The 25,940-nt window shown below is 35.7% G+C and overlaps 1 protein-coding gene across 5 annotated transcripts in view; it reads right to left on the bottom strand.

Annotated features, from left to right (window-relative positions):
* Positions 1–25,940, bottom strand: part of LOC124983378 (putative methyltransferase-like protein 7A) — a 65,441-nt gene that overhangs the window by 24,804 nt on the left and 14,697 nt on the right. For 3 of the 5 annotated variants that reach the window (XM_047550618.1, XM_047550616.1, XM_047550615.1), the window contains 2 exons: positions 14,554–14,696; positions 10,491–11,026 (listed from right to left, as the gene is read on the bottom strand). In XM_047550618.1, the coding sequence (XP_047406574.1) occupies positions 10,775–11,026; positions 14,554–14,696 (395 nt within the window). In that variant the 3' untranslated portion in view covers positions 10,491–10,774. Of the gene's footprint in view, positions 1–10,490; positions 11,027–14,553; positions 14,697–25,940 lie in introns of those variants that run through there. The other 2 variants (XM_047550619.1, XM_047550617.1) reach the window with 2 other exon arrangements.

The following is a 25,940-nucleotide window of genomic DNA, read 5'->3' as shown; positions in this document are numbered from 1 at the left end:
GAGTATTCAAGTTCACATATCCTGTCTTCAGTGCCTCAAGTTCTGTCTTCAAGGCCTTAAAGTTCTATTTTGTATGCAATATAATCTGTTGACAGTGTGATCAAGTGAATTTTTAATTTGATTCATTTGTCTTTCATTTCCAGGACTTCTGATTGGTTTCTTTCCACTATCTCTTTATCTTTATTGAAAAGGTCTTTCATGTCCTATATTTGTTCTCTTAATTCATTCCTTAGATCTTCTTTTAGTTCACTGAACATTTTAACAATTTTTTTTCCAGTCTTTCTCTGGAATTTTATCACCTTCCATATCTGTGGATTCCTTTTTGGGGGGATTGTGAATTTTTTTGTGGGGGTACCCAGGATTGAACTATGGGCACTTGACCACTGAGCCACATCACCAGCCATATTTTTTATTTAATTTAGAGACAGGGTCTCACTGAGTTGCTGAGTGTCTTGCTTTTTGCTGAGGCTGGCTTTAAACTCATGATCCTTCTGCCTCAGCCTCCCAAGTTGCTGGGATTATAGGCATTCACCACTATGCCCTGCAGATTGTGAGTTTTTGTGGGAGATTTTGTTTGCCTATTTCCTCATGTCTTCAGAGTTCTTGGACTTCATATCAGTTGAGATGGATTCTCCTTCCTTTTTTATATGCATGTCCTTTTGTATTTAGTTATATTTTTTGTTCTGGGACTTCTGTTGTTTTTTTGTTTTGTTGTTTTTGATAGGCTATTTATTTATTTATATGTGGTGCTGAGAATCGAACCCAGAGCCTCACACATGCGAGGCAAGTGCTCTACCACTGAACCACAACCCCAGCCTGGACTTTTGTTTTTGATACAGGAGTGGGACAGAGATCCTCCTCTGATTTTTCTTACTTGGGGCCTGGTTGTTGATTTGGTTTTTTTTCCTCCCCTATTCTGTGTGTTGAAGTATTGTTAAGGCTCTAGTGGGGTTAGATCACATGTGGAGTGAAGTTCGCTATTATTTGGGTGAGTTGTGACTATTGTTTGGCAGTAGAACCTTTACTCTGAACTGAAAGGGTCCCAATTACTTCCCAGCCCCTTGAAGAAGGGGCAGTGGGAAGCCAGGACTAGCAATAATGCTAACAACAAATGTATAACCTCAAGATAAATGTCCGGCATCTACTTTGACATCTGTAACACTTATTACCACCTGTATAGGAATGGTAGGGTCAGCATATAACATCAGTACCAACAATGAACAACCATCAACTAGATCAGACATTAAACAGTAGGTATCTACCACACCATCCACTGAGTTAATAATAATAACAATAAGAATGGGGTAGGAATTACATAAACCATATAATTATATCAGATGGTGGAATTGCAGTTTTTTGAGTAAAGAGAAAATAGGGTAGGAAGGCAAGGGAAAGTTTGAAATATTTAAAGAGTGAACATAGGAGAGGCAGGAGATAGGTAGCAGATGACAGCTATGTAGAAGGAAGATTAAAAATAAAAGTAATAAAATAAAAAAAGAGGAAGAGTTAACAGGAAAATTTGGTTATTAGTGGGGAAGAAAGTAAAGAAGACTCAATAAGAGGAACAAAAACCAAGATCCAGGAGCTGGGGTTGTGGTTCAGTGGTAGAGCGCTTGCCTAGCGTGTGGGAGGCACTGGGTTCGATCCTCAGCACCACATAAAAATAAATAAATAAAGGGATAAAAAAATACAATTACATTCTTTAAAGAAGAACGAGGTATAAACATACAAATAAATGTAAGACCAAAACAACTCAAACTCAGGTATAATTCTACCCCACCTACGTCAAACCAAGGCTAAATAAATAATAAATAGGTGAAGAAGAAAGCAACTAAAATGAAAGTAAATGTATAAGGATATCTATATATGTTTAACCTATCCACTCAGTGAGAAAACATACACAATCACACAGAGTGGAAAAAAGTAAAAAAAAATAAATGGAATGAAATTTTTAAATTTTTTTAATTTAAAAATTTAAAAGATTTTTTTAAATGGGGTGGGAGAGAATAGGAAAAAAATTAAAATCTAAAATCTTGTTTCTACCAAGGTGGTCAAAACCATTGGCAGGGATGGATTTTATTTTTTGTATTTGCTTTTGGGGTGTGTAACCCTTGGGTTAAGGGGTTAAGTCCAACACCTTGTGGCTAGGAGCCAAATCTGGTTGAAGTAGCTCTCAGCTTCCAGACTCCCAGTACAGGATGGAATAGACTGGGGAGTACTGACAAGCAGTGCACTCCATAGTGAGCTAGTGCACGTTTCTAAATTGGAAGTGCCAGTAGATGGAATTTAGTCTTAACTGACCTCTGGAACTCTGTTGGTGGATATGCAATATTCGATCAATACCCTCTCTTACTGGGGAGATGCCAATGACTGCTGGATGTCTGGTTTTGGCCTCCCATAAATTCCACTTTTAGGGTGTGGAGTCTAAACCTCCATAGGTTTCACATTCACCACTATGGAACTGAATTACCCAGGATCAGACCTGGAGTGCAGATGCTCCTTTCATGCCGTGATTGGTGTCTTCCCAATCAATAACTTTTATGGAACACCAGCAACAAAGTGAGCTCTCTCTCCTTGGTATGCCAAGCTTGGATGCCCTCTGCACCTATTTTAGTTACACTGGTCTTGACATATTCTGGGTCCCACAATAGGTGACTATTGGGTAAGGGTGGCAATTTCTTTTATGAGTTCCCAATCTCCTGCCTCTGCTTGCTGCTGCTATGCTTATAAATGGTTCCCGTGCTGGTGACACTGCCCACTGAACTATCCACCAGTGGGCCAAGCAATTTTGGTTGCTTTTCACTCAACAACTTCCCCTCCACTGACTCGGAGTCTATTAAGGCCCCACCCCAACCCCACAGCAGCTAGGATCACCATTGATGCCTGCCAAGCTGGTTCATCTCTAAGGTATTATTTATTATATTATGTTCAAAGTCCCCAATTTTCTGTCTCTTTAGGGTTTCTTTTGCTATCCAGTACGGAATTTTAGTGAGTTGCCTTAGTTAGCCACCTCACTGAGCAACAGTCTTCCTGTTTCTTAAATCTTGGGCTAAGGAACTGCTGGGAAGTGTGCCCTTCCTCTAATCCACCATCCTCTCTCTCACCCAGGCTATCTTTGAATGTCCAGGCTCAAGCAGTCCTCTTGCCTCAGCCTCCTGAGTAGCTATGACTACAGGGACATGCCACCATGCCAAGCTTTTTGTGCATTTTGTAGTTGTGTTTAAGTTGAAGGTGTTCTTTAGGTACTCTGTAAATCCTTTGTCAGATACATATTCATATGTATATATGTATACACATTTGTGTGTTTGAATGGTATTTGCTTCTTTTTTATAACATCTTTTCCTTTGATGATGTCTAAATTATAATTGTTTTCCTTAGTTCCATGGATTTTTTTCCTAAGAAATCCATGTCTATTTCTAGACAAAGAATTTATCCTAGCTGGCTGGTGGCATGGGCCCATAGTTGCTAATCCTATTTTACATCCTATAGTACATCCTAATTTTATCTCTCTTTTGTATTGTCTGGTCTCTAATTTATTTATTTCTGCTGTGATCTTTATTATTTCCTTCCTTTTGCTAACTTTTGGTTAGGTTGTTCTTTTTCTAGTTCTTTGGGGTATAACATTAGGTTAATTTTTGAGATCTTTCTACTTTAATTTCTTCATTGATCCATTGGTTGTTTAATTTCCATATATTTGTGAATTTTCTGAAATTCCTGCTGTTATTGATTTCTAGTTTCATACCATTGTGATCAGAAAATATACTTGTTGTAATTTCAGTCTTCTTCAATTTGCTGAGCCTTGTTTTATGACCTAACGTGATCTATCCTGAAGAGTATTCCATGTGCTCTTGAGAAAAATGTATATTTTGTTGCTGTTGGATTAAACGTTCCATATATGTCTGTTAGGTCTCTTTGATATAAAGTATTGTTTAAGACCAATGTTATTATTAATTTTCTATCTGAATGATCTGCTTATTGTTAATAATGAGATATTGAAGACCCTTAGTAGTATTATATTACAATCTATCTCTCACTTTAGATTCTCAAATACTTATTTGATATATTTAGGTGTTCTGATGTTAGGTACATGTTTAACTATTATATCTTCTTGATGAATTGATCCCTTTATAATTAGAATGCACTTTGTCTCTTTATAGTTTTTGAAATAAAGCACATTTTTTTTTCTGATATAAGTATAGTTACACCCGCTCTCTTTTGGTTTCCATTCATGTCTTCTAGCTTCCAGCTTTCATTGTGAGAAGTATGATCATTAATATTATCATTTCCTAGTATGTAATCTCCCCTCACCCCTCTAGTAAAGTGGGCTTTTTGTGTGTGTGTGTGGTTCACCATTGAAGCTTTGATAACCTCATGATTTCTGGTACAATAAAATAACCAAGTTCATCCTATATATTACCTCCTCCAGATTTGAAATCAGTGTCTAAGGGACCTTAACTCATTTTACAGGAAATGGCATTGAGAAACTAAAATACAGTACAAGGGTATGTGTTGCTATAGGTCGTTTATTATATCTGGGCCTTTCTAGTGGAGAGGCAGGAAATACTACTACATATTTTAAGATGAATATAATTATTCTTTTTTCATGAAGGTGAGATATGAGGTCAGCTGAAACATGAGACTGGCTATATCATGTGATCAAGCTGTCATTCTGACTTCATCTCTCAAATTTTACTGAAAACAAGCTGTAGTCTGGATGTTTCCACCTAAAATTCATTGTTGAAAACCTAATTATCAATGTGATGGTATTAGGAAGTGGAAATTTGGGAAATGATTTTATCTTGAGGTAGAAGGCACTCATGAATGAGAATAATGCCCTTTTAAAACAGGCCCTAGAAAGGGAACTTTTCCTTTCTCACATGTGAAGATTCAGGGAGAAGATGCCTTCCATGAATGAGGAAGCAGGCCCTCATAAAATACCCATAATCTGCTAATGCCTTGATCTTGGGCTTCCCAGCTTCCAGAACTGTAAGATATGGATTTCTGTTGTTTGTAAGCATTAGTTTATGGCATTTTGTTGTAACAACCTAAGAGAAAAATATATATACACCTTTGAAATGTTTGTGTTTTTTTATTTCTTCTTTTCTTCCTTTGTTTTTTTGTTTGTTTTGGTACTGGGGTTTGAAACCAGGAGAGCACTGAATTACATCCCCAGCCCTTTTTATTTTTATCTTGAGACAAGGTCTACCTAAGTTTCCCAGGCTGGCCCCAAATTTATAATCTTCCTGCCTCAGCCTCCTGATTAGCTGGGATTATAGGTGTGTATCATTATGCCTGCCTGTGTATAAATATATACTATATTTTTATATTAAGAATGAAAGAATACAAAATTATGGCACCCTAAACAGTAGATTAGTGAACCAAAGAAATGAGTATACAAATTATAAAAGAACTAACAAATCAGTGTTAAATTTCTTGGGTGTGATTATGGTATTGTGATTATGTTCTTGTTTTTAGGAGATCCATGCTGATATGTTAGCGATGAAGTAATATGGTATCAGCAATTTACTTTAAATTGTTCCACCAAAAAAGAAATAAGTATGTGTGGGGAGAGGGAGAAACCAAGACCACAAGTGCAAACAAGACAAGAACGTTGCTATTTGGGGAATAGAGGTAAAATACGTATGGATAATCAATAGCAATATTTCTCAACTTTTCTGCAGTTTGAAAGTTTTCAGAATAACTGGGGTACAATAATGTTTGGAAGAATTTGTAAGAATAACTATAGTAAATGGAAAAGGCAGGACTTTTATAGTAGCTGTCTTTGCATAGTTAGGTTATGAATTTTTTTCTATTTTTCTGTACATTTCCAATTTTTAATAATGAGGATATAATATTTTGGGAATTAGAAAAGTAAGGTAAATGTATTTTTAAAAATAGTATATCTTAAAATTTGAGTTTATTAATAGAAAAGGATGCTTTGTTCCAATAATTTTTTTAGATGAAAGGTCTTGGAGATGTTTTTCTGACAGGATAATGATTTACATAATGAAAAGGAGTGTGTGATGCATGGATGTGATATTAATAAGAGAAACCAGTTATTGAACACCTTCAAATATCAGGAACTTCATATCCTCAACTTAATAATCACAGCAATGCCATATATAGACATTAATAATCATCCAAATTCTTACAACTACTAAGAAACAGATTAATACCTGAAACAAAGTCCATCTTGGATTCCCAAAGCCTGTGCTTGAATAGTCCCTTGTGATGAAAATAAATGTTTCTAACTCCAGTCGGCTGGACAACGCTGGGCAAAAAGGGAGGTTGGCTGGTAGGGGCTCCTGCCTGATTAGAAAGGCAGACTTAAAGAGCAATTAGAAGGTGTCTTTGAAGTGAAAAGCAAAGGCTTCCTCTCCAGTGCTATCAATGCATTTAGACAGATTTCTTTTTATTAACATATAGGGCTACCACAAGAATCTGGTGATATCCAGTATAAATAGGAAAAGACTAACGCATTATGCTAACTTATAATAAGCATTAGCAACTATTTCCTTATAAGACGTTATCAGTGGATAAACTAGGATTTCTTTGAAGAAAAAAACCACCAACATCCCCTCAGAGTCGCTCAGTCTTTAAAAATCATAGTCATTTTCCTTTGAGAATGTCAAACAAGTAATGACCTCTAAGGATATTATTAGGTGGGAAACTCGTGTTTTCTTTCAGTTAAATCTGACATCAAGATAATGCAAAATAACAATACAGGTTTTTGCTAGTTGAATGTAAAAAGCATGAGAAGATAATTATTTCTCATTTGCTAAATGTATTCTTTAAAGATCAAAGGAGATGTGAATTGGCTAATAGTACATATTAATTCAACCTTTTATTTCAGTAATTCATTTTTTTTGGTGGGTACTGGGGATTGAACTCAGGGGCACTCAACCACTGAGCCACATCCCCAGCTCTATTTTGTATTTTATTTAAAGACAGGGTCTCACTGAGTTGCTTAGTGCCACCGCTCCTGACTTTAATAATTCATGTTTGATTAATCAAAAGGTTATAACAGGTTGGCTTCCTGTGTTTACACAGCATGCCTCTCGGTCACTCATTAATTCAGAATGCTGACAGGATACAGATTTTAACATGGGCTTCAAGAAGATAAACTTTGGAAGACAGGTAAATAATAACAGAAAAAGTCACATTGTGAATTTTAAATTAAAAGTAAGTGATTTGGGGATGTTTGCACCATAGTTCTTTCTTACCATGGGAAATAAGTAATGACATTTAATAAACTGATTTAATTATAATTTAAATGGTAAGTAGGGCTTCATGGTAGAGCTTTGCCTGGGATGCATTACTTCCTGGGTTTGATCTCCAGCACTGCAGAAAAGTTTTAAAAAGCTAGAATTTAAATAAGTGTTTCAGTCAGCTTTTTCACTGCTGTGACTAAATAATCTGAGCAGCAAATTATAGAGGAGGAAAGGTTTATTTGATGGCTCACGGTCTCAGAGGTCTTAGTCCATAGAAGGCTCATTCCTCGGGGCTCAAGGTGAGAACCAACATCATCGAGGAAAAGCGTTGCAGAGGGAAGTAGCTTGCATTATGAGGAAGGGGGGAGAGAGAGAGAGAGAGAGAGAGAGAGAGAGAGAGAGAGAGAGAGAGAGAAAGAAAGAAAGCTAACACTGTGTTAGATTTCCTTTTTGTCCTTGTAGTAATTTGGATGATGAGGCCCTTGAAACAACAGAGGTTTGGTGACACTGCTGAGGGAGGAGGAAGGGTAACAATAATTGTAATGACTGACAAGACTGGAGGAACCTGACATGCAGACTAGTGAAGATGGTTAATAGAGTATGGGATCCCTACCAGGTATGTACATGCCTGCAATTCCAGCTACTTGGGATGTTGAGGCAGGAGGATCCAAGTTCAAGGCTAGCCTCAGCAACTTAGACTATTTCAACATAAAATGTTTTTAAAGGGATGAGGATGTAGCTCAGTGGTAAAGCCTTTGCCTAGCATGTGCAAGCTTTATCAGTGCCACAAACAAAACCCACAGCATCCTTAAGGGCAATACAAACTTCCAATAAAGATACTGCTTAATCAGTAATAATAGTTTAATAGTCAAAATTTTTATTTCCTTTTTCTTTGGGTATTGGAGATTGAACTCAGGGACACTTGATCACTGAGCCACATCCCCAGACCTATTTTGTATTTTACTGAGAGACAGGGTCTCACCGAGTTGCTTAGCGCCTTGCTGTTGCTGAGGTTGGCTTTGAACTGGAGATCCACCTGCCTCAGCCTCCCAAGCCACTGGGATTACAGGCATATGCCACCACACCTGGTTAATAGTCAAATTTCTAAGAATGATTTAATGACAAAAAGAAAGCAAGGGGGTTCAGGATATAGCTCAGTAGTAGAGTACTAGCTTAGGATGTGTAAGGTTCTGGGTTTGATCCATAGCACCACAAATAATACAATAATAAATAATAAATACATTTTTAAAATAAAAGAAGGAATTGATAACGAGGAGATTGAGGACAGTTGTCTCTCAAAATGTCGTAATTTTTTGCACAGTTCCTAAACCTGATCAAATATTCATACATGGAGCTAGTTGACCAAAAAGGTGGCCATTTCTCCAGGATGAACCCCAGGGCAACACATCAGTTATATACAATAATGATTCCCCTAGTCATTTCCTATTAGGGTAGAGTTTATATTGGAGAAAAGGGAATGCCAGACAATTCAAGGACTATTGGACACAGGTCTGATTGACACTTCAGAGACCTATAATGTGTCACCATGGCTTTCCTACTAGACTAAATGCACTGTGAAAGCTAGATAATAAATGGAGTCCTGGCCAAATCTGGCTACCTTAATTGCAGAGCTGTCCAATGGTCATTTATAAATTTATAACAGAACTGGATTTGAATAACCTCCAAATGTGGTCCTAGGTCTTTGAATCAAGAGCTATTATAACAGGGAAACTTCTGTAACTCCCCCTATCCCAGCCAAGATAATAAATCTAAATCAATATTAATATTCCATCTCAGGGGAAATAGTAAAAATTAGTGTCACCTGTAAAGATGTCAGCATTCAGAGGTGGTAGTTTCTAGCACAGCTCTGTTTAATTAAACCATCTGGTCCCTGGAAAAATCCACGGATTCTGAATGATGACAGTACACTACTTCAAGGTCAACCAAAGTAGCTCTAATTGCAGCTGCTGTACTTAATCTGATATCTTTGCTGGATTAGACTAATATGATCTCAGGTATGTAGTATATAGCCCTGAACTAAGAAACGTACCCCTTTCTATCCCAATCAAGATAGAAAAACAGAAGTGCTGGGCGAAATGGCACATACCTGTAATCCCAGAAACTTGGGAGGCTGAAGCAGGAGGATCATAATTTCAAAGTCAGCCTCAACAACTTAGCGAGGCCCTAAGCAACTCAGTGTGACCCTGTCTCTAAATAAAATATGAAACATGCTGGGGATGTGGCTCACTGGTTAAGTGGCTCTCTATTCAATCCCTGGTACCCCCCTCCAAAAAAAAATCAGAAATAGTTCACATTGATTAATGAAAGACAAGATTATACATTTAGTTTTGCCCAGTTATGTTACATGATATCAATCTGATCAAACAGTGTACAAGAAGTGGTTAGTATATTAAACCTTCATAAATCAAGTGCAATCCAGAGGGTGGAAAATAAATTCAATGAAGATTTAAATGACCAGTGATCAGGGAAATGCTGGGAAATCCCTGAAAACATAAAAATCAAATTACGGCATCTTGCTTTCCCTTTCTCAAAAAAATCAGTACAATTCCCCTTCAGGTTCTGGAGATGAGAGTTCATAACTCGTAACATTGCTCTGGTCATTATACCAGGTGACAACTTCAAGTAAGATTTAGAGCCACAAAATCTTGCAGATCCCTAATTGGTGGAGTTGACAGTGGTGGGAAAACACAGCAGTGTGAAGTTGATGGCAAGACCTAAAAAGAGAATCAGTGCAAGCTGCTGGGAATCTTAAGGAAGAAGGTGCCAATTGTAGCAGAGAATGCCTTTTGGACAGCAGTATCTGGTGGGCTAGTGGGCCATGGGGGAGATGGGAAACTATACTGAGAGAGAGAGAGAGAGAGAGAGAGAGAGAGAGAACTCTACTCTCCAGATATGAAATATGTACCACAAAGCCACGCTTCAATTCCAATCTCCTCTAGCCACACCCTACCACTTCAATTAGTTCCATCAGGGAGTAATTCACTGATTGGGTTAAGACTCTTACAACCCAATCATTTCTCCTCTGAACCTTTCTGCATTGTCTCACATGTGAGCTTTTGGGGGACGCCTCACATCAAAACCATAACAATAAGCAAACACTTGTTTCCAAATATCCTTTAAGAACAGAAACAAGATTATAATTTAAAATATCATAAATTATGGTAAATAAATTAAAAGCTAACTTAAAGGGAGTTTTGATTAATTTAACCAAAGAACAGTTTTATTTTAATTATAAACTCTTTATTACTTAGCATTCACACACATAAAATACATACTTAACTGAAGTATATAAACTCTAGGAAAGTATTCTAAATACAAAATTATGATTATAAAAGAAAACAATTTCTATCAAGGAGGTTGTGATTTGGTGCCAGATTTACAATTGTATATCTAATGTGTCACAGTCCTTTTTTTCCAAAAAAAGTTCACATGAGAACTCCAAAGTGAGCAATTAATTGCTAAAAAAAAAAATTGTTTTCATTATGTAGAAAATAGAAGGGGACACAATGCAAAGTAAAGATAGTAAAGTCTTCAGAATTTCTTTATATTGTTGCTAGTAAAATGATAGAACCTAAAGCTATGAGGATCTCTCCAATTAAAATATATACATTAAATATGCTTTTAGTGCTTGCCTGGGAGAAATGATCTGTTAGCCACTTTTGGTAAAAGGATGGCCCACTGTAGACACCAGGAAAATGTTTTCGACCACAGCCATGTCCATAACTGGTAATTCCCATCACAAAATATCTTTTATATTCCGGTAAGTAGCACATTAATGGTCCACCACTGTCACCCTATTAAAAAAGTCCCCAAGTAGTGTTAGCTACTTCTAATGTTCTTTAAGCAACAGTAGAGTTGAGATAAATTAATTACATTAAACATATTTATATAAATATTCATTTTCATATACCTCCAAGTGATAACATAGTTTTCTTTCAGACAATAGCTAACTAGACTCTAAGAACAGAATGAAGTGCGGGGAAGGAATTACAAGGAGATAGTGTCATTGTAGAGAGGCACCCAGACCACATAAATTATAATATGCCCCCATAGAAAATTATCATTGTGCTTTGGAAATCAATAGATTTTTAGTTTAGTATTCCAACTTAAGCAGGAAACATTTAGTCTAACCAGATATTTGGAGGAGCCATATAGCTGGTGGATAAATTCAACTACCTAATTTTGAACCAGATAGTATAAATAAATGGATTTTTTAAAATAGTTGCTCAGAAAAAGTATAATTTGGGAAGTGTGCAAAATATCATAAAAACTGTTCATTAGATTATTTTTCTAATATGAATATAAAAGGCATAATTTTAAGATGTATGAAGGATTCTTTTAGAGCTTCAGGGGTGGTTTTGCTAGCTAGAGACCAGTAAATTGGCATCTTGCAAGAAATTGTGTTTTTGATTGTTGACATTTGCTAGTGCAAGAAAATGGAAAGAAATGATGAAGACTCAGTAGTATTATAAATAACAAGTCTTAAAGGTGCCAAAAATATGCAATGAAGAAAAGATAGCCTCTTCAACAAATGGTGCTGGGAAAACTGCAAATCCATATGCAACAGAATGAAACTAAACCCCTATCTCTCACCCTGCACAAAAATCAACTCACAATGGATCAAGGACCTTGAAATCAGACCAGAGACCTTGCATCTTATAGAAGAAAAAGTAGGTCCAAATCTTCAACTTGTTGGCTTAGGATAAGACTTCCTTAACAGGACTCCCATAGCACAAGAAATAAAAGCAAGAATCAATAACTGGGATAGATTCAAACTAAATAGCTTTCTCTCAGCAAAGGAAACTATCAGCAATGCGAAGAGAGAGCCTACAGAGTGGGAGAATATCTTTGCCACTCATACTTCAGATAGAGCACTAATTTCCAGAATATATAAAGAACTCAAAAAACTCTACACCAAGAATACAAATAATCCAATCAACAAATGGGCTAAGGAAATGAACAGATGCTTCACAGAAGATCTACAAGCAATCAACAAACATATGAAAAAATGTTCACCATCTTTAGTAATAAGAGAAATGCAAATCAAAACTACACTAAGATTCCATCTCACCCCAATTAGAATGGCGATTATCAAGAATACAAGCAACAATAGGTGTTGGAGAGGATGTGGGGGAAAAGGTACACTCATACATTGCTGCTGGGGCTGCAAATTAATGCAGCCACTCTGGAAAGCAGTGTGGAGATTCCTTAGAAAACTTGGAATGAAACCACCATTTGACCCAGCTATCCCACTCCTCGGCCTATACCCAAAGGACTTAAAATCAGCATACTACAGAGATACAGCCACATCAATGTTCATAGCTGCTCAATTCACAATAGCCAGACTGTGGAACCAACCTAGATACCCTTCAATTGATGAATGGATAAAGAAACTGTGGTATATATATATATATATATATATATATATATATATACACAATGGAATATTACTCAGTTATAGAGAATAATAAAATTATGGCATTTGCAGGCAAATGGATGAAATTGGAGAATATCATGCTAAGTGAGATAAGCCAATCTCCAAAAATCCAAAGGGCGAATGATCTCACTGATAAGCGGATGATGACACATAATGGGGGGTGGGAGGAGGGCAAGAATGGAGGAAGGAGGGACTGTATAGAGGGAAAAGAGGGGTGGGAGGGGTGGGAGGGAAGGAAAAAATAACAGAATGAATCAAACATCATTACCCTATGTAAATGTATGATTACGCAAATAGTATGCTGTTACTCCATGTACAAACAGAAACAACATGTATCCCATTTGTTTACAATAAAATAAATTAAAATGAAAAAAAAAATAACAAATCTTGCAGGGCACGGTGGCAAAGGCCTGTAATTCCAGCAACTTGGGAAGCTGAAACAGAAGGATCACAAGTTGGAGGCCAGCCTCAGCAATTTAGCAGGCCCTAAGCAATTTAATGAGACTCTGTCTCAAAATAAAAAGAGCCAGGGATGTGGCTCAGTGGTACAAAGGCCCTGTAAATTGCCAGTAAAATAAATAAAGAAGTAAATAAATAAATAAATATCTCTTTTACAGTTTAGATTTGACTGTTACTGAATCCAGAAATGTTACTAAGGATTGTTAATAATGCTCTCAAAACAACAGGGAGAGACATTGAGATAACTATTTCAATGCCTAAAGGCTTCATTTCTGAGTATTTACAATGCACTATCCAATTCTCTATTGAATTTTTTAAAATTAATTAATTTTCCCCCCTTTTTTTTCGTGCCAAGGATTTAACTTGGGTACTTTGCCACTGAGTTATATCTGCAGCCCATTTTATTTTTTAGTTTAAGACAGGGTCTCACTAAATTGCTGAGGCTGGCTGGGAACTTGGGATCTTCCCATTTCAGCCTTCCCAGTGGCTGAGATTACAGGCATGTGCCACTGTGCCTGACTTGAATAATTATTTTTTTAATTAATGGAGATGTTTTGCCTAGAAATTCAGATCAACTAGATTGGATTCTTTACTGCTTTACTCATCAAAATTTTTAAGGAAGGACTGGGGCTATAGCTCAGTGGCAAAGTGCTTGTCTAGCATGTGTGAGGCACTGGGTTCAATCCTTAGCACTGCCTAAAAATAAAAATAAATAAAATAAAGGCATACTGTTCATCTACAACTACAAAAACTTTTTTTAATTTTTAAGGAAAAGATACAGTACAGATAAAATTTTGATTGCAATATTAGGAAGAGTAGAAAAGTATGCACATAGAGAACTCTTGAAAGTGAAGACAAATAGATTTGGAAGCAGTATTTGAAAGAGGGTAGAGTCAAAAAGCACAAAGGGGAGGCTGGGGATCTAGTTCAGCAGTAGAGTGCTTGCCTGGCATCTATGAGGCCCTTAGTTTGATCCCCAGTATCATAAAAGAAAAAAAAAGTAAAGAAAAGAAAAACAGGGAGGGGGGCAAGAATGGAGGAAGGAAGGACTGTATAGAGGGAAAAGAGGGGTGGGAGGGATGGGGGGAAGGGGAAAAATAACAGAATGAATCAAACAGCATTACCCTATGTAAATTTATGATTACACAAATGGTATGCCTTTACGCCATGTACAAACAGAGAAACAACATGTATCCCATTTGTTTACAATAAAAAAAAGAAAAGAAAAGAAAAACAGATTCAAGGCATATTTTGCCTACATAAAATAAAGAAATCAGGAGCTGGATTATTGAAGTAGTTAAAAAAGAAGAAAAAAAATTGATTTTTTAGGCCTGATAATTAAAATCACAAGAAAATAATCAAAGGCCTTATTCAAGTTCTCTCTGGCTTTAGAAAATATCTTAAAGGAAAATTATTTGATCTTACCCTGCATGTATCAAAGCCTCCATTTTCATCACCTGCACAAAATGAGGTATCAGGAATTACTCCCCCATAACTCCGCTCAGAATTACAGATTGCTCGAGAAATATAATGTACTTCTGCTTCCTGTAAAGTATTTGTACCATTACCTGTTAATGAAAAAAAAAGACAGTAAATTATTTTGGAGGGCAGGTACTTTTATAATGATTTAAATGTTGTTGTTTAATAGATGTTCTTTCCAAAGTGACTTTAAAAAAATTATGGAAAATTTTATCTCTATCATATCATCATTGTCCATTTCCATAATCCTCCCAGCTACTGAACTACAAATCTATTTTCTGTCTCTATTATTTGCACATTTGGGACATTTCATACATGAAATTGAATACATGAAATTGAATTCATTGACTAGTTGGCCTTTTGTGTCTGCCTTATTTTACTTAGTATAATGTTACAGTATGTATCGATAGTTTATTCCTTCTTTTTTTTTTTATTTTAGTTGTGGATGGATACAATGCCTTTATTTTATTTATTTTTATGTGGTGCTGAGGATGGAACCCAGTGCTTCACGTGTGCTAGGCAAGCACTCTACCACTGAGCCACAACTCTAGCCCCTTCTTATGGTTTATTTCATACTTTGTTATCTGAATATACCTTATTTTGTTTATGCATTCATCAGCTGATGAACCTTTAAGTTTTTTTCCATTTTTGACTGTTATGGATAATGCTGCTGTGAACATTTAAACAACAGGGAGAGATAATGAGATAACTATTTCAATGCCTAAAGGCTTTGTTTCTGAGTATTTACAATGCTCTATCCAATTCTCTATTGAATTTTTAAAAATTAATTATTTTTTCCCCTTTTTTTTCGGTACTGAGGATTTAACTTGGGTACTTTACCACTGAGCTATATCTGCAGCCCATTTTATGGTTTTTGTGTGGATATAGATAGTTGTTGGATATTTGTCTAGAAGTTGAATTACTTTTTTGGGGGAAGAGGGGAGATCTTCCAAACAGTATTCCAAAGCAGCTGTCTCATTTTATATTCCAACTAAGCAATATATGAGGATTGCAGTTTCTTCACATCCCTCATGGTGCTTGTTATTATCCAGTTTTTTTTTTATTATAGTTATCCTATAGCTGTTACATCTGTTAACTTTTCAAATTACATTGTCTAATTTTTGCTAACATATAGAAATGAAATAGATTTTCATGTTTGGACCTGGCTACTTTACTACACTGTTAATTCCAATGGATTTTAGGTTCTGTTTTAGGTTCTGTTTCATGTTGTTTGTGACTAGTGAATATTTTATTTCCTTTCTAAGTTATATGTCTTTTCTATCTTTATTGCAGTGTTACTGTACTTGCTAGAAATTCTCCTACAACATTGTATAAAATTGGTTATGGCAGGGAAAGTTGTTCCTGATTTTAAAAGATTATTTTTCTATAATAATGATAAAGGATTTTTGCTGTAATTTGCAGTTAGATAACCTTAGATTAAGGAAGTTCCCTTCTGTCTAGACTGGTAAGAATTTTTAGCAGTACTTCTGTATTTATTTATTTTTTTCAGTCAGGCAATTTGTGAACTACATTAAGAAACTTCTAATATTAAATTACCCTTGAATTCCTTAGGTAAATCTCATTTGGTCATAATTAATTCTATTGCTATATACTCAATAGATTTAGTGTGTTAATAATTTATAATGTCTACATATATAAATCAACCTTTATCATCCTATAGTTACTTGATCTGGACAATGAGATTATTATTATCATATACTGCATTGAGGTGTGTTCCCTCTTTTTTGTTTTTGGGAGCAGTATTTATAAGAATATGTGTTTTTTTTTTTTTTTTTTTAGGTACCTGGGATTGAACTCAGGGTCACTTGACCACTGAGCCACATCCCTAGCCCTATTTTGTATTTTATTTAGAGACAGGGTCTCACTGAGTTGCTTTAGTACCTCGATTTTGCTGAGATTGGCTTTAAACTCATCATTCTCCTGCCTCAGCCTCCCAAGCAACTGGGATTAAAAATCTATCTTTAATAATTAGGATAGACCTCATGTTTTTAGTTCTGGTGTTTCATTTTTTAAAAAGAAATTTAATTACTGATTCAGTTCCTTTACCCTTATAGAAATATAGAGAATTTCCCTTTCTTATTTGGTTAGTTTTTGCTAATTGTAGTTTGGTTAGTTAAAAAAGATTCTGTTCATTTTACTTAGGTATAATTCATGTGCCCCACAACATCACTTTGGTCATCTATGGACTGCATACACAATGGTGGTCCAATTCATTTATATTATCTATTATCATTGTAGCCATCTTTGTGTAAGTATACTCTATGATGTTTACATAGCACAGAATTGCCTAATAATGCATTTCTCAGAACATATCCCTGTCATTAAGTGATGCATGACTGTATTAAAATTTAAAGCATAAAACTGTGAAAAGTTTTGTGAGTTGGAGATTTAATTCAGTGATAGAGCACTTACCTGGCATATAGGAGGCCCAGAGTTTGATCCCCAGCACCATTAAAAAAAATAAATTAAAAAACTATTATGTTATCATTTAATTCATAATTTTATTTATATATGTGACTTCTCTCCATATTTTCATCAGTCTTACCAGTGACTTCTTTTTTCAAAGAACTAGAATTTGGGTTGGGAATGTGGCTTAGAGGTAGAATGCTTACCTAGCATGCACGAACCCTGGGTTTGAGCCCCAGCACAACAACAACAAATCATCATCAAAGGAGTAGAATTTGGCCTTGTTCAGTTTCTCTTTTCTATCATTATTTTCTGTTTATTAGTTGCTGTGCTTATCTTTATTTCTTTTGTGTTCTGTGGTATTATTGTAATGTTCTTTTAAACTGCTTTAAAGTTAGACATTTAAATTAATAATTTCCAGACTTTATTCTATCCTGTTAGGTCAAATATTTGCTCTTCCATACAGTTCAACCTACCTATTACCTTGGTTGCAGTCCCCAAGTTGTGCTATGCAGTATATACATAACTGTTCCAGTATATATATAACTGATTCATTCTAAGTATTTAAAGCAATTTCCTATTGATATATGAGTTTAGTAAAGTGCTTTAAATTCTCCAAGTGTATGGTTTTTTAAAAACTTACATTTTGTCATTTTTTTACAACTTTATTAATGTTTATTTAACACAAAAACCACACATTGTAAGTATGCCGTTCATTAATTTCTGGTAAATTTATACTAGCACTATAACCTAGTTTTAGACTATTTCCTTCCTCTCAAAGAGAGTCTTCCTGTGCCCACTTCCAGTTATTTCTCAACTCCATCCCCACACTTAATTTTTGTTGTTGTTGTTGTTTTGTTTTTGTTTTCTGACACTGCTGGGTATCAAACTCAGGGCCTCACACATGCTAGGCAAATGCTCTGCTGCTGAACTACATTCCAACCACAGCTCCATACTTAGGAAAAAACTGATTTCTGTCTCTGTTCCTTTGCCTTTTCTACAAATTTTGTACAAATGAAGTCACACAATTTGTAATTTTTCATATATATGGCCTCCTTCATTTAGCATGTTTTAGAAGTTCATTTGTATTATAGTATGTATCCATCATTTTTTCCTTTTTATTGTTGAATAGTGTTTTGTCAAATGGATATATCATATTTTATGTATCTATTTGATGGACTCATCTATTTGATGGACATTTGGATTGTTTCCAGTGTTTGGTGTTATGAATGATACTGTTGTGAGAATCATTTAAAGGTTTTTTTATATACATGTTTTCATTGTCCTTTGAGAGATACCTAGGAATGGAATTTTTGGGTTATGTGGCAGCTATGCTTAATATGGTAGATGCATGTTAAACTTTTTAAGAACTACCAAACTGTTTTGCTAGCTATTTTACCATTTTAACCCCCACTTTCTCAGAAATGTAGAAGGTTTCCAGTTTCTCCACATCCTTTGCAACACTTGGTATTGTTCATCTTTCGGATTACAACCATCCTGCTAAATGCGTAGTAGTATCTTATTGTGGCTTCAATGATGTTAACATCTTTTCATGTACTGTTAGCTATTTGTATACCTACTTTGGTGAAATGTCTTTTGAAATCATTAGCCTGTTTCAAAATTATTCATTACCTCAGTACTGAGTTGTAAAAGTTCTTTATATTTCTGATAGAATTCCTTTATCAGAGTTATGAGTTTTTTCTTAGGCTTATTTTTTAATTACCTAAATAGTTTTCTTTGGAATAGCATGCATTTTAAAATTTTAATGAGGTTCAGTTTATCATATTTACTTTTATGGATGAATTGTGTTTTTGATGTCCTAAGAGATCATAGCCTACTGAAGGTCTCAAAGATTTTTTCTTATGCTTTCTTCTAGGAATCTTATAGTTTTAGCCCTTATATTTAGGGCTATTGTCCATTTTGAGTTTATCATTAGTCAATTTGTGCTGCTATAGTAAAAAGATTATGCAGCTTGTAAACAACGTAAATTTATTTCTTGCAGCTCAGGATGCCAGGATATTGAAGATCAAGGCACTGGCAGATTTGTTGTCTAGTGAGGACTGCTTTTTGGTTTATAGATGGTGCCTTCTAGCTATGTCCTCATGGTGGGAGAGCACCATAAATAGGTCTTTGGGATCTATTTTATAAGGGTGATAATCCCATTCTTGAGGACTCTGCCCTCCAGAAAGTCTCCATCTTCTAATGCCCTCACCTGGGGGTTAGGATTTCAACATAGGGATTTGGGGTGGACACAGACATTCAGACTATTGTATTATTGAATATAGGATAAGGCAGGGATCTAAGTTTTTGTGTGTTTTGTTTCTGCATGTGAATATTCATTTGTCCAGGTATTATTTATTGAAAAGACTATTTATCTTTAGCTTGGTACAGTGGTGCATACTGCTAATACTGTCTACTCTGTAGACTGAGGAAGGATTATAAATTCTAGGCCAGTCTGAGCAACTTAGTGAGGGCCTGTTTGCATTAGTCTCACTGTTGTCACTCGACCAAATTACCTGATACAAACAACTTAGAAAAAGTTTATTTGGGCTCATGATTTCAGAGGTTCAGTCCATGGTTGACCAAGTTCATTGCTCTGGGCCCAGGTGAGGCAGAATATCATGATGGAAGGGCATAGTAAAGAGAAGCTGCTCTTGTCAAGTGGCCAGGAAGATGAGAGAGGGATTAGAGGAAGGGGCCACAGAGAAGATGAACCTGAATCAGGGTACATCCCCAGTGACCCACATCTTCCAGTCATACCTCTCCTGATTACAATTACCACCCAGTCCATTCAAACTAGGACAGACTGATTAGGTTATAGTTCTCACTATCTAGTCATTTCATTTCCAAACATTACTACTTTAACACTGAAGCTTTTGGGGAACACCTTATATCCAAACCATAACATTTCACCCTGGTCCTCAAAAGCTCTTGTCCATCTCACAAGGCAAAATGTATTTAGTTATCTCTAAGATTCCCATATTTTTTAACCATTCCAGCATTGCTCAAAAGTCCAAGTCCAAAGTGTCATTTTAGACTTAAGGCAAAGTCAAGGCTGTGAGTCCCTGTAAAAATGAAAAGGAAGTTGCATATATCTAATATATAATGGCAGAGTAAACATTCAAAAAGTGAGAAGTAAGGGCATAGAAAGAATGAGACCAAAACAAAACTAAAACACAACTAGGCAAACAGGTGCTACAATTCCATGTACAGCATCTAGAATACATGATGAGATGGTGAGATGTTCTCTCCAAAGGACTTGGGTAGCCTCACCCCTTTGGCCTTTCCAGTTATAGCACAGATGGCTTCTCTTTTATCCTTCCTCTCTCCACAGCCTCAGCAGACAGTCCACTTCAATGGGATCTCTTAATTCCTGGAATCTCCATTCCATCTTTGGTTCCACCATCACAGCTTCACACATCACCCTCTCAGGGCCAGCCTGCAGGGACTCTGACCCTGTTGTACATTGCTTGGCCTCCCAGTAATTCTTTTGAAGTTTTGGTAGAAACCTCCACGACCTCCTAACTCAGCATTTTGCATTCCTGTAGAACCAGCACCATGTGAATGACACCAAGGTCTGATGACAGTTTGTGCAGTAGCTGGTTCCCTGGGATCATGGCTACAGTGACTTCTGGTGCCAGGGCACCTGAGCACAGTGAAACTGCTTTCTAGGCTCCCCTTTACAAGCAGGCTGCCCCCAGGATCCCTTCTTAAAGGAACTTTCTCTATCCCTTGAGTCTGAAATTGGTGTGCTTTGCAAATTCCTGAGATGCACTCAAGCCATCTTTCCTATTGTCTGTGCAAAGTAATTAGCACCTCTGTAATGGCTATAATCTCTAACTATCACACCTTGCTTGGTCCCGGTTTTACATGCACTTTTCTGGCCAAAGTGCATATTTTTTTACAATCATTTAGCTCTGTTTTCTGCTCCCAATTCTCACAGTAAGCCTAGCTAAAAACTGACAGCAAATCCATGCCACTGACTGAATGTTGTGCTAACTTGAAATTTTCTCCATCAGATTGATTAGTCCATCATCTTTAAATTGTGCCTCACACAAAGTCACAGGACATGGGAAAAATGTAGCCAATTTCTTGGTCAGAATGTAAGACCAATGGCCCCTGGTCCAATTTCCAGTAAAGTCCTTGTTTCCCTCTGATACCTCATGAGCATAGTCTACTGTGCATATTCCTTCCTGTCAGCATTCTGGTCTTCTCAGCTTCTAGCAGAATTGCACATTATGCTCAATTTACAACATTGTAAGACTTCTCCAGCCTGTATCTCCAAACTTTTCTAAACTCCTCCCATAAACCAGTTCCAAAAGTTTCTAAATCACATGGCAAAGTTAGTCATAGCAACAACTCCACTTCCTGGTACTGATTTTATGCACAATATTCTGGGTTTAATCCCTAGTACAGCCAAAAAAAAAAAAAAAAAAAAAAAAAAAAAGTCTAGTTATTCCACATTATATGACCTTGACACCTTTGTAAAAATCAACTGGTCCTAAATACAAGGATTTCCTCCCTCTGTATTATATTCCATTAATCTGTAGGTCTGGCTTTATACTGATATACTATCTTGATTGCTATAGTTTTATAGTGTATTTTGAAATGAGGTAGCTAAACTCCTTCAGCTTTGTTCTTTCCAAAATAATTTTGACTAGGGTATGGGTGTAGCTCAGTGCTATAGGGCACTTGCCTAGCATGTGGGAGGCCCTTTCAATCCCCAGCACTGTAAAACAAAAACACAACAAAAATTATAACTTTATCTATTCTAGGTCTTTTACCATTCCATGTACATTTTACTTGGATTGGTTTGAATATGTGAACTGCATTGAATGTATGGGCAAATATGTGAATAATGGTCATATTAACAATGTTGAGTCTTCTAATTCATGAATGTGGTTTGACTCTTCATTTATATAGATCTCTGTTTTGTTGTTTTCAATGTATAAGTCTTGCACATCTTTCATTAAGTCTGTTCCTAATCATTCATTCTCTTTCATGTTATTATGAATGGGATTGTGTTTTTGTTTTCAGATCGCTTAGTAGCATATACAAATACGACTGATTTTTGTTGTATATCCTACAACCTTAATGAACTCGTTAGTTTTATTAGATTCTTTGTAGATTTCTGAAACTTTTCTACATTTGTAGAATGATGTCATCTGTATATGAGGACAGTTTCACTTCTTCCTTTCCAATCTTTGTGCCTTTGATTTCTTTTTCTTGCCCCTGTGTGAAGGTTAGAATCCTTGCTTTGCTCCTGATTTTAAAGGAGAAGCATTCAGTCTTTCACCATAAGTATGTTAATTTCTGTCAGTGCTCTTTAATCCATTTAAGTTTCCTTTTCTTAAGGAAAATTTTTGTTAAGAATCAGCATTGGGCCAGTAGTCTCCAGGTATTAGGAAGGCTGAAGCAAGGAGGATCACCTGATTCAAGGCCAGTCTGAGAAATATAGTGAAACCCTGTCTTTAAAAAAAAAAAAAAGTATACACTTTGTCAAATGTATTTTTCACATTATCACATTAATTACAGAAATCTTGTCATTTTTATTTTTTGTTCTATTAATATGGATTTTTCCTTTCTTTCCTTTCCTCCTCTCCTTCCCCCCCTCTCCCGCCCTAAGACAGGATCTCATTATGTTACCTAAACTGGTCTCTGACTTGTGAATTCAGGGGACCCTCCTGCCTCAGCCTCCCACCTAGCTGGAACAGGCATGGGCCACTACATCTGACTTCATTTTATGTTTTTGATTGCATTGCAGGTGTTAAACCAACCCTGCATTCTTGGAACAAATCCCACTATGTCATATGTATAATTCTTTTTTTTTTAATGTTACTGTCTTCAGTTTGCTAACATTTTTAAAAAGGATTTTTGTTTCCTTTTATGATGGACCTTTCTCTGTAGTTTCCCTGCAATGTCTTATTCTCTTTTGGTGTTGGATACTGATCTCACAGAATAAGTTGGAAAATATTCCTTCCTAAGTTTTTGTAAGGTTAGAACTATCTCTTCCTTAATATTCAATTGAATCTACCTGTGAAGTCATCTGGATTTGTGTTTTGTTTTCAGGGGGCACAAAGATTTTAAATTACTAATTTTATTTTTGTACTTGCTATAGACCTGTTCAGATGTTCTCTTTTTTATTCAGTTTTTATAGTTTGTTTCTCTTCAGGAATCCATTTCTATTACTGAAATTTGAGCATTCATGCTTAACAAATGTAATATCAATCAGTGTCTTCACTCTTCTGAATAATATAGGACCTGAGAGTGCTTTAACTGATCACCCTTCTAAAATGCATTCTTTCCCCCATACATTAGACATCATTTTTTTTTATCAATAGCCTAGGTATTAATGACATTTTAGACCAAATAATTCTTTGTGGTGGAAGGTGGGAGGACTGTCCTGTGAATTAGAGGATGGTGAGCAACATATCCCTTTGTTTCATGACCAGATTTCAGTAGCAAGTTTACCACATGCCCAGTTGTAACAACCAAAATTGTCTCCAGATGTATTAGCAAATATCCTCTGAGGGCAAAATAGTCCTTAGTTGAGAACCAGTGTTTTATACAGACAATGTTTATTTGCATTCACCTACATATTTGCCCATTTATTTGCTCCTCCTTCCTTCTTGCATCTAATGTACTTGTCTTTCCCTGTGTGTGGTTTTACTTTAGAGTTTCAGTTATCTATAGTGAATAGTGGTCCAAAAAATATTAATGGAAAATTCTAGAAATAAACAACTCAAAAGTTTTAAATACCTTTTATTATAGCATAGTGCTATAATTATTCTACTGTAATCATTATTTTACATCTCACTGTACCTTACTCATTAACTATCCTGTATTATAAGTATACATTTAGAAGAAAAGAACAGTATCGATAGGGTTTAGTACTATCTGTGGTTTCAAGAAGTAGAGGAACGACTTGTAACATATTCCCCATGGAAAGGGGCACTTTTGTATCTCCCTTTTAGCATAATTTGCTTTGACTCTGATATGTCTTTTCTTTCCTTTGATGAAAGATTATTGATAGTAAACTCAGTTTTTTTCACACTTGCTTTTTTGTACCCTGAATTTAACCTGGGGGTACTTAACCACTGAGTCATATCCTCAGCCCTTTTTATTTTTCATTTGGAGACAGGCTGTCACTAAGTTGCTTAGGGCCTCACTAAATTGCTGAAGCTGGTCTTGAACTTGTGACCCTCCTGCCTCAACCTACTGAATTGCTGAGATTACAGGCCTACACCACCATGCCCAGCTTCATACTCATTCTTGAATGATAGTTTTGCTGTATACATGATATGATACTGCTGCTGGATAATTTAGGATTATAGTTATTTTCTTTCAACATTTTGAAGATAATATTTAATTTTCTTTTGGTTTTCATTATCATTATTGGTAAGTTTATTGAATGCCAATCAGTTATTTGATTATAAGGATTTTTTTTTTTTCTGGGCTGTGTATCAAATCTTCTCTTTGTTTTTGGCTCTCCAGCTTCAAGACAGTATGAAAAGGAACCTAATTTGTTTTACTTGGTATTGTCCTTCCTATATGTGAATTCATGCCTTTCATCAGTTTTGGAAAAATTTAAACCCAAATCCATTGGATACTGACTCTACTCTATTCTACTTATTCTTCTCTCGAGCATTTTCATTAGGTATATACTACCTGTTTTATTCTATCCTTCTTATACTTTAATTTCTTTCATATTTTCCTTTTTCCCCTCTGTGCTATAGTCTAAGTTTCTTCCACTTCAAAGATTCTCTCTTCATCTGTGTCTATTATGCTTCATTTATACAATCTGTTTTAAATTTTAGCAGTTACATTTTTCATTTTTAAAGATCCTATTTGGTTCTTTTTTGAATTGTCCTATCATTCTAGATAGTCTGTTGCTTATTTTTAACTCTACTGTTTTTAACTTTAAACAATTAACATGTACTTATTTTTTATTCTATACTTAAAATATTAATATCTGAGATTCTCAGGAGGCTTTATCTAGTTTTGTTGACTTTTTTTATGGTCCTAGGGATTGAGTCTCAGGGCACTCTGCCACTGAGCTGTAGGTTCATCCCCTTTTATTTTTTTGAGACAGGGTTTTACTAAGTTGCCAAGGCTGGTCTCAAACTTGTGATCCTCCTGCCTCAGCTTCCCAAGTAGGAATTATAGGTATACACAACCATGCCTGGCTGACCTTCATTATTAATAGTTTCCTTACATGTTTGATGATCTTGACTGTAGACTTCTATTTGACTGATTTTTATCTATAGGATCATAAGTGCCTTCTAACTTAATACCACTTTAGTCCATTGAATTAATTTCTATTTTTAAATCTTTACACTTGTTTGATTATTTTTCATAAAACCTTTTGCTAATATTTTAAAACACATACTTACTTTCTCAATGCCTATTAAGTATTTTTGATATTACATGATAATTCCAATACCTGAAATCTTTGTAGGTCTTATTCTGATGTCTCACGTTTCTACTGACTCTCATTTATGGTGCCTTGTCTCCTTGAGTGTTTAGTGATTTTTAAAAATTACAATCCATTCATTTTCACTTCAACTTTATCTGGTAAAATTCTTTGAGGCCTTAGATGAAATAAAGTACAGAGATCTAGTGTACTCTTTATGCAGTTTCCTGCAATGATTATATCTATATAACTAAAGTATGATATCAAAGCCAGGAAATTGATATTAATATAATGTGTATGTCATTTTATGGCATGTACAGATTCATGAAACCTCCACAACAAGGCAGGCACAGAACTAATCCATAATCACAAAGATTTCCTTCATGCATCTAACCATGTCCCCAGTGATATTTCCATTTCTATAATTTTGTCATTGTCAGAATGTTACATAAATGAAATTATATAATGTATGACTCTTCTTTTTTTTGTATGG

Source organism: Sciurus carolinensis, chromosome 4, assembly GCF_902686445.1.
Source record: "Sciurus carolinensis chromosome 4, mSciCar1.2, whole genome shotgun sequence".
Taxonomy (NCBI): domain Eukaryota; kingdom Metazoa; phylum Chordata; class Mammalia; order Rodentia; family Sciuridae; genus Sciurus; species Sciurus carolinensis.
This window is presented reverse-complemented; position numbering and strand designations above follow the sequence as displayed.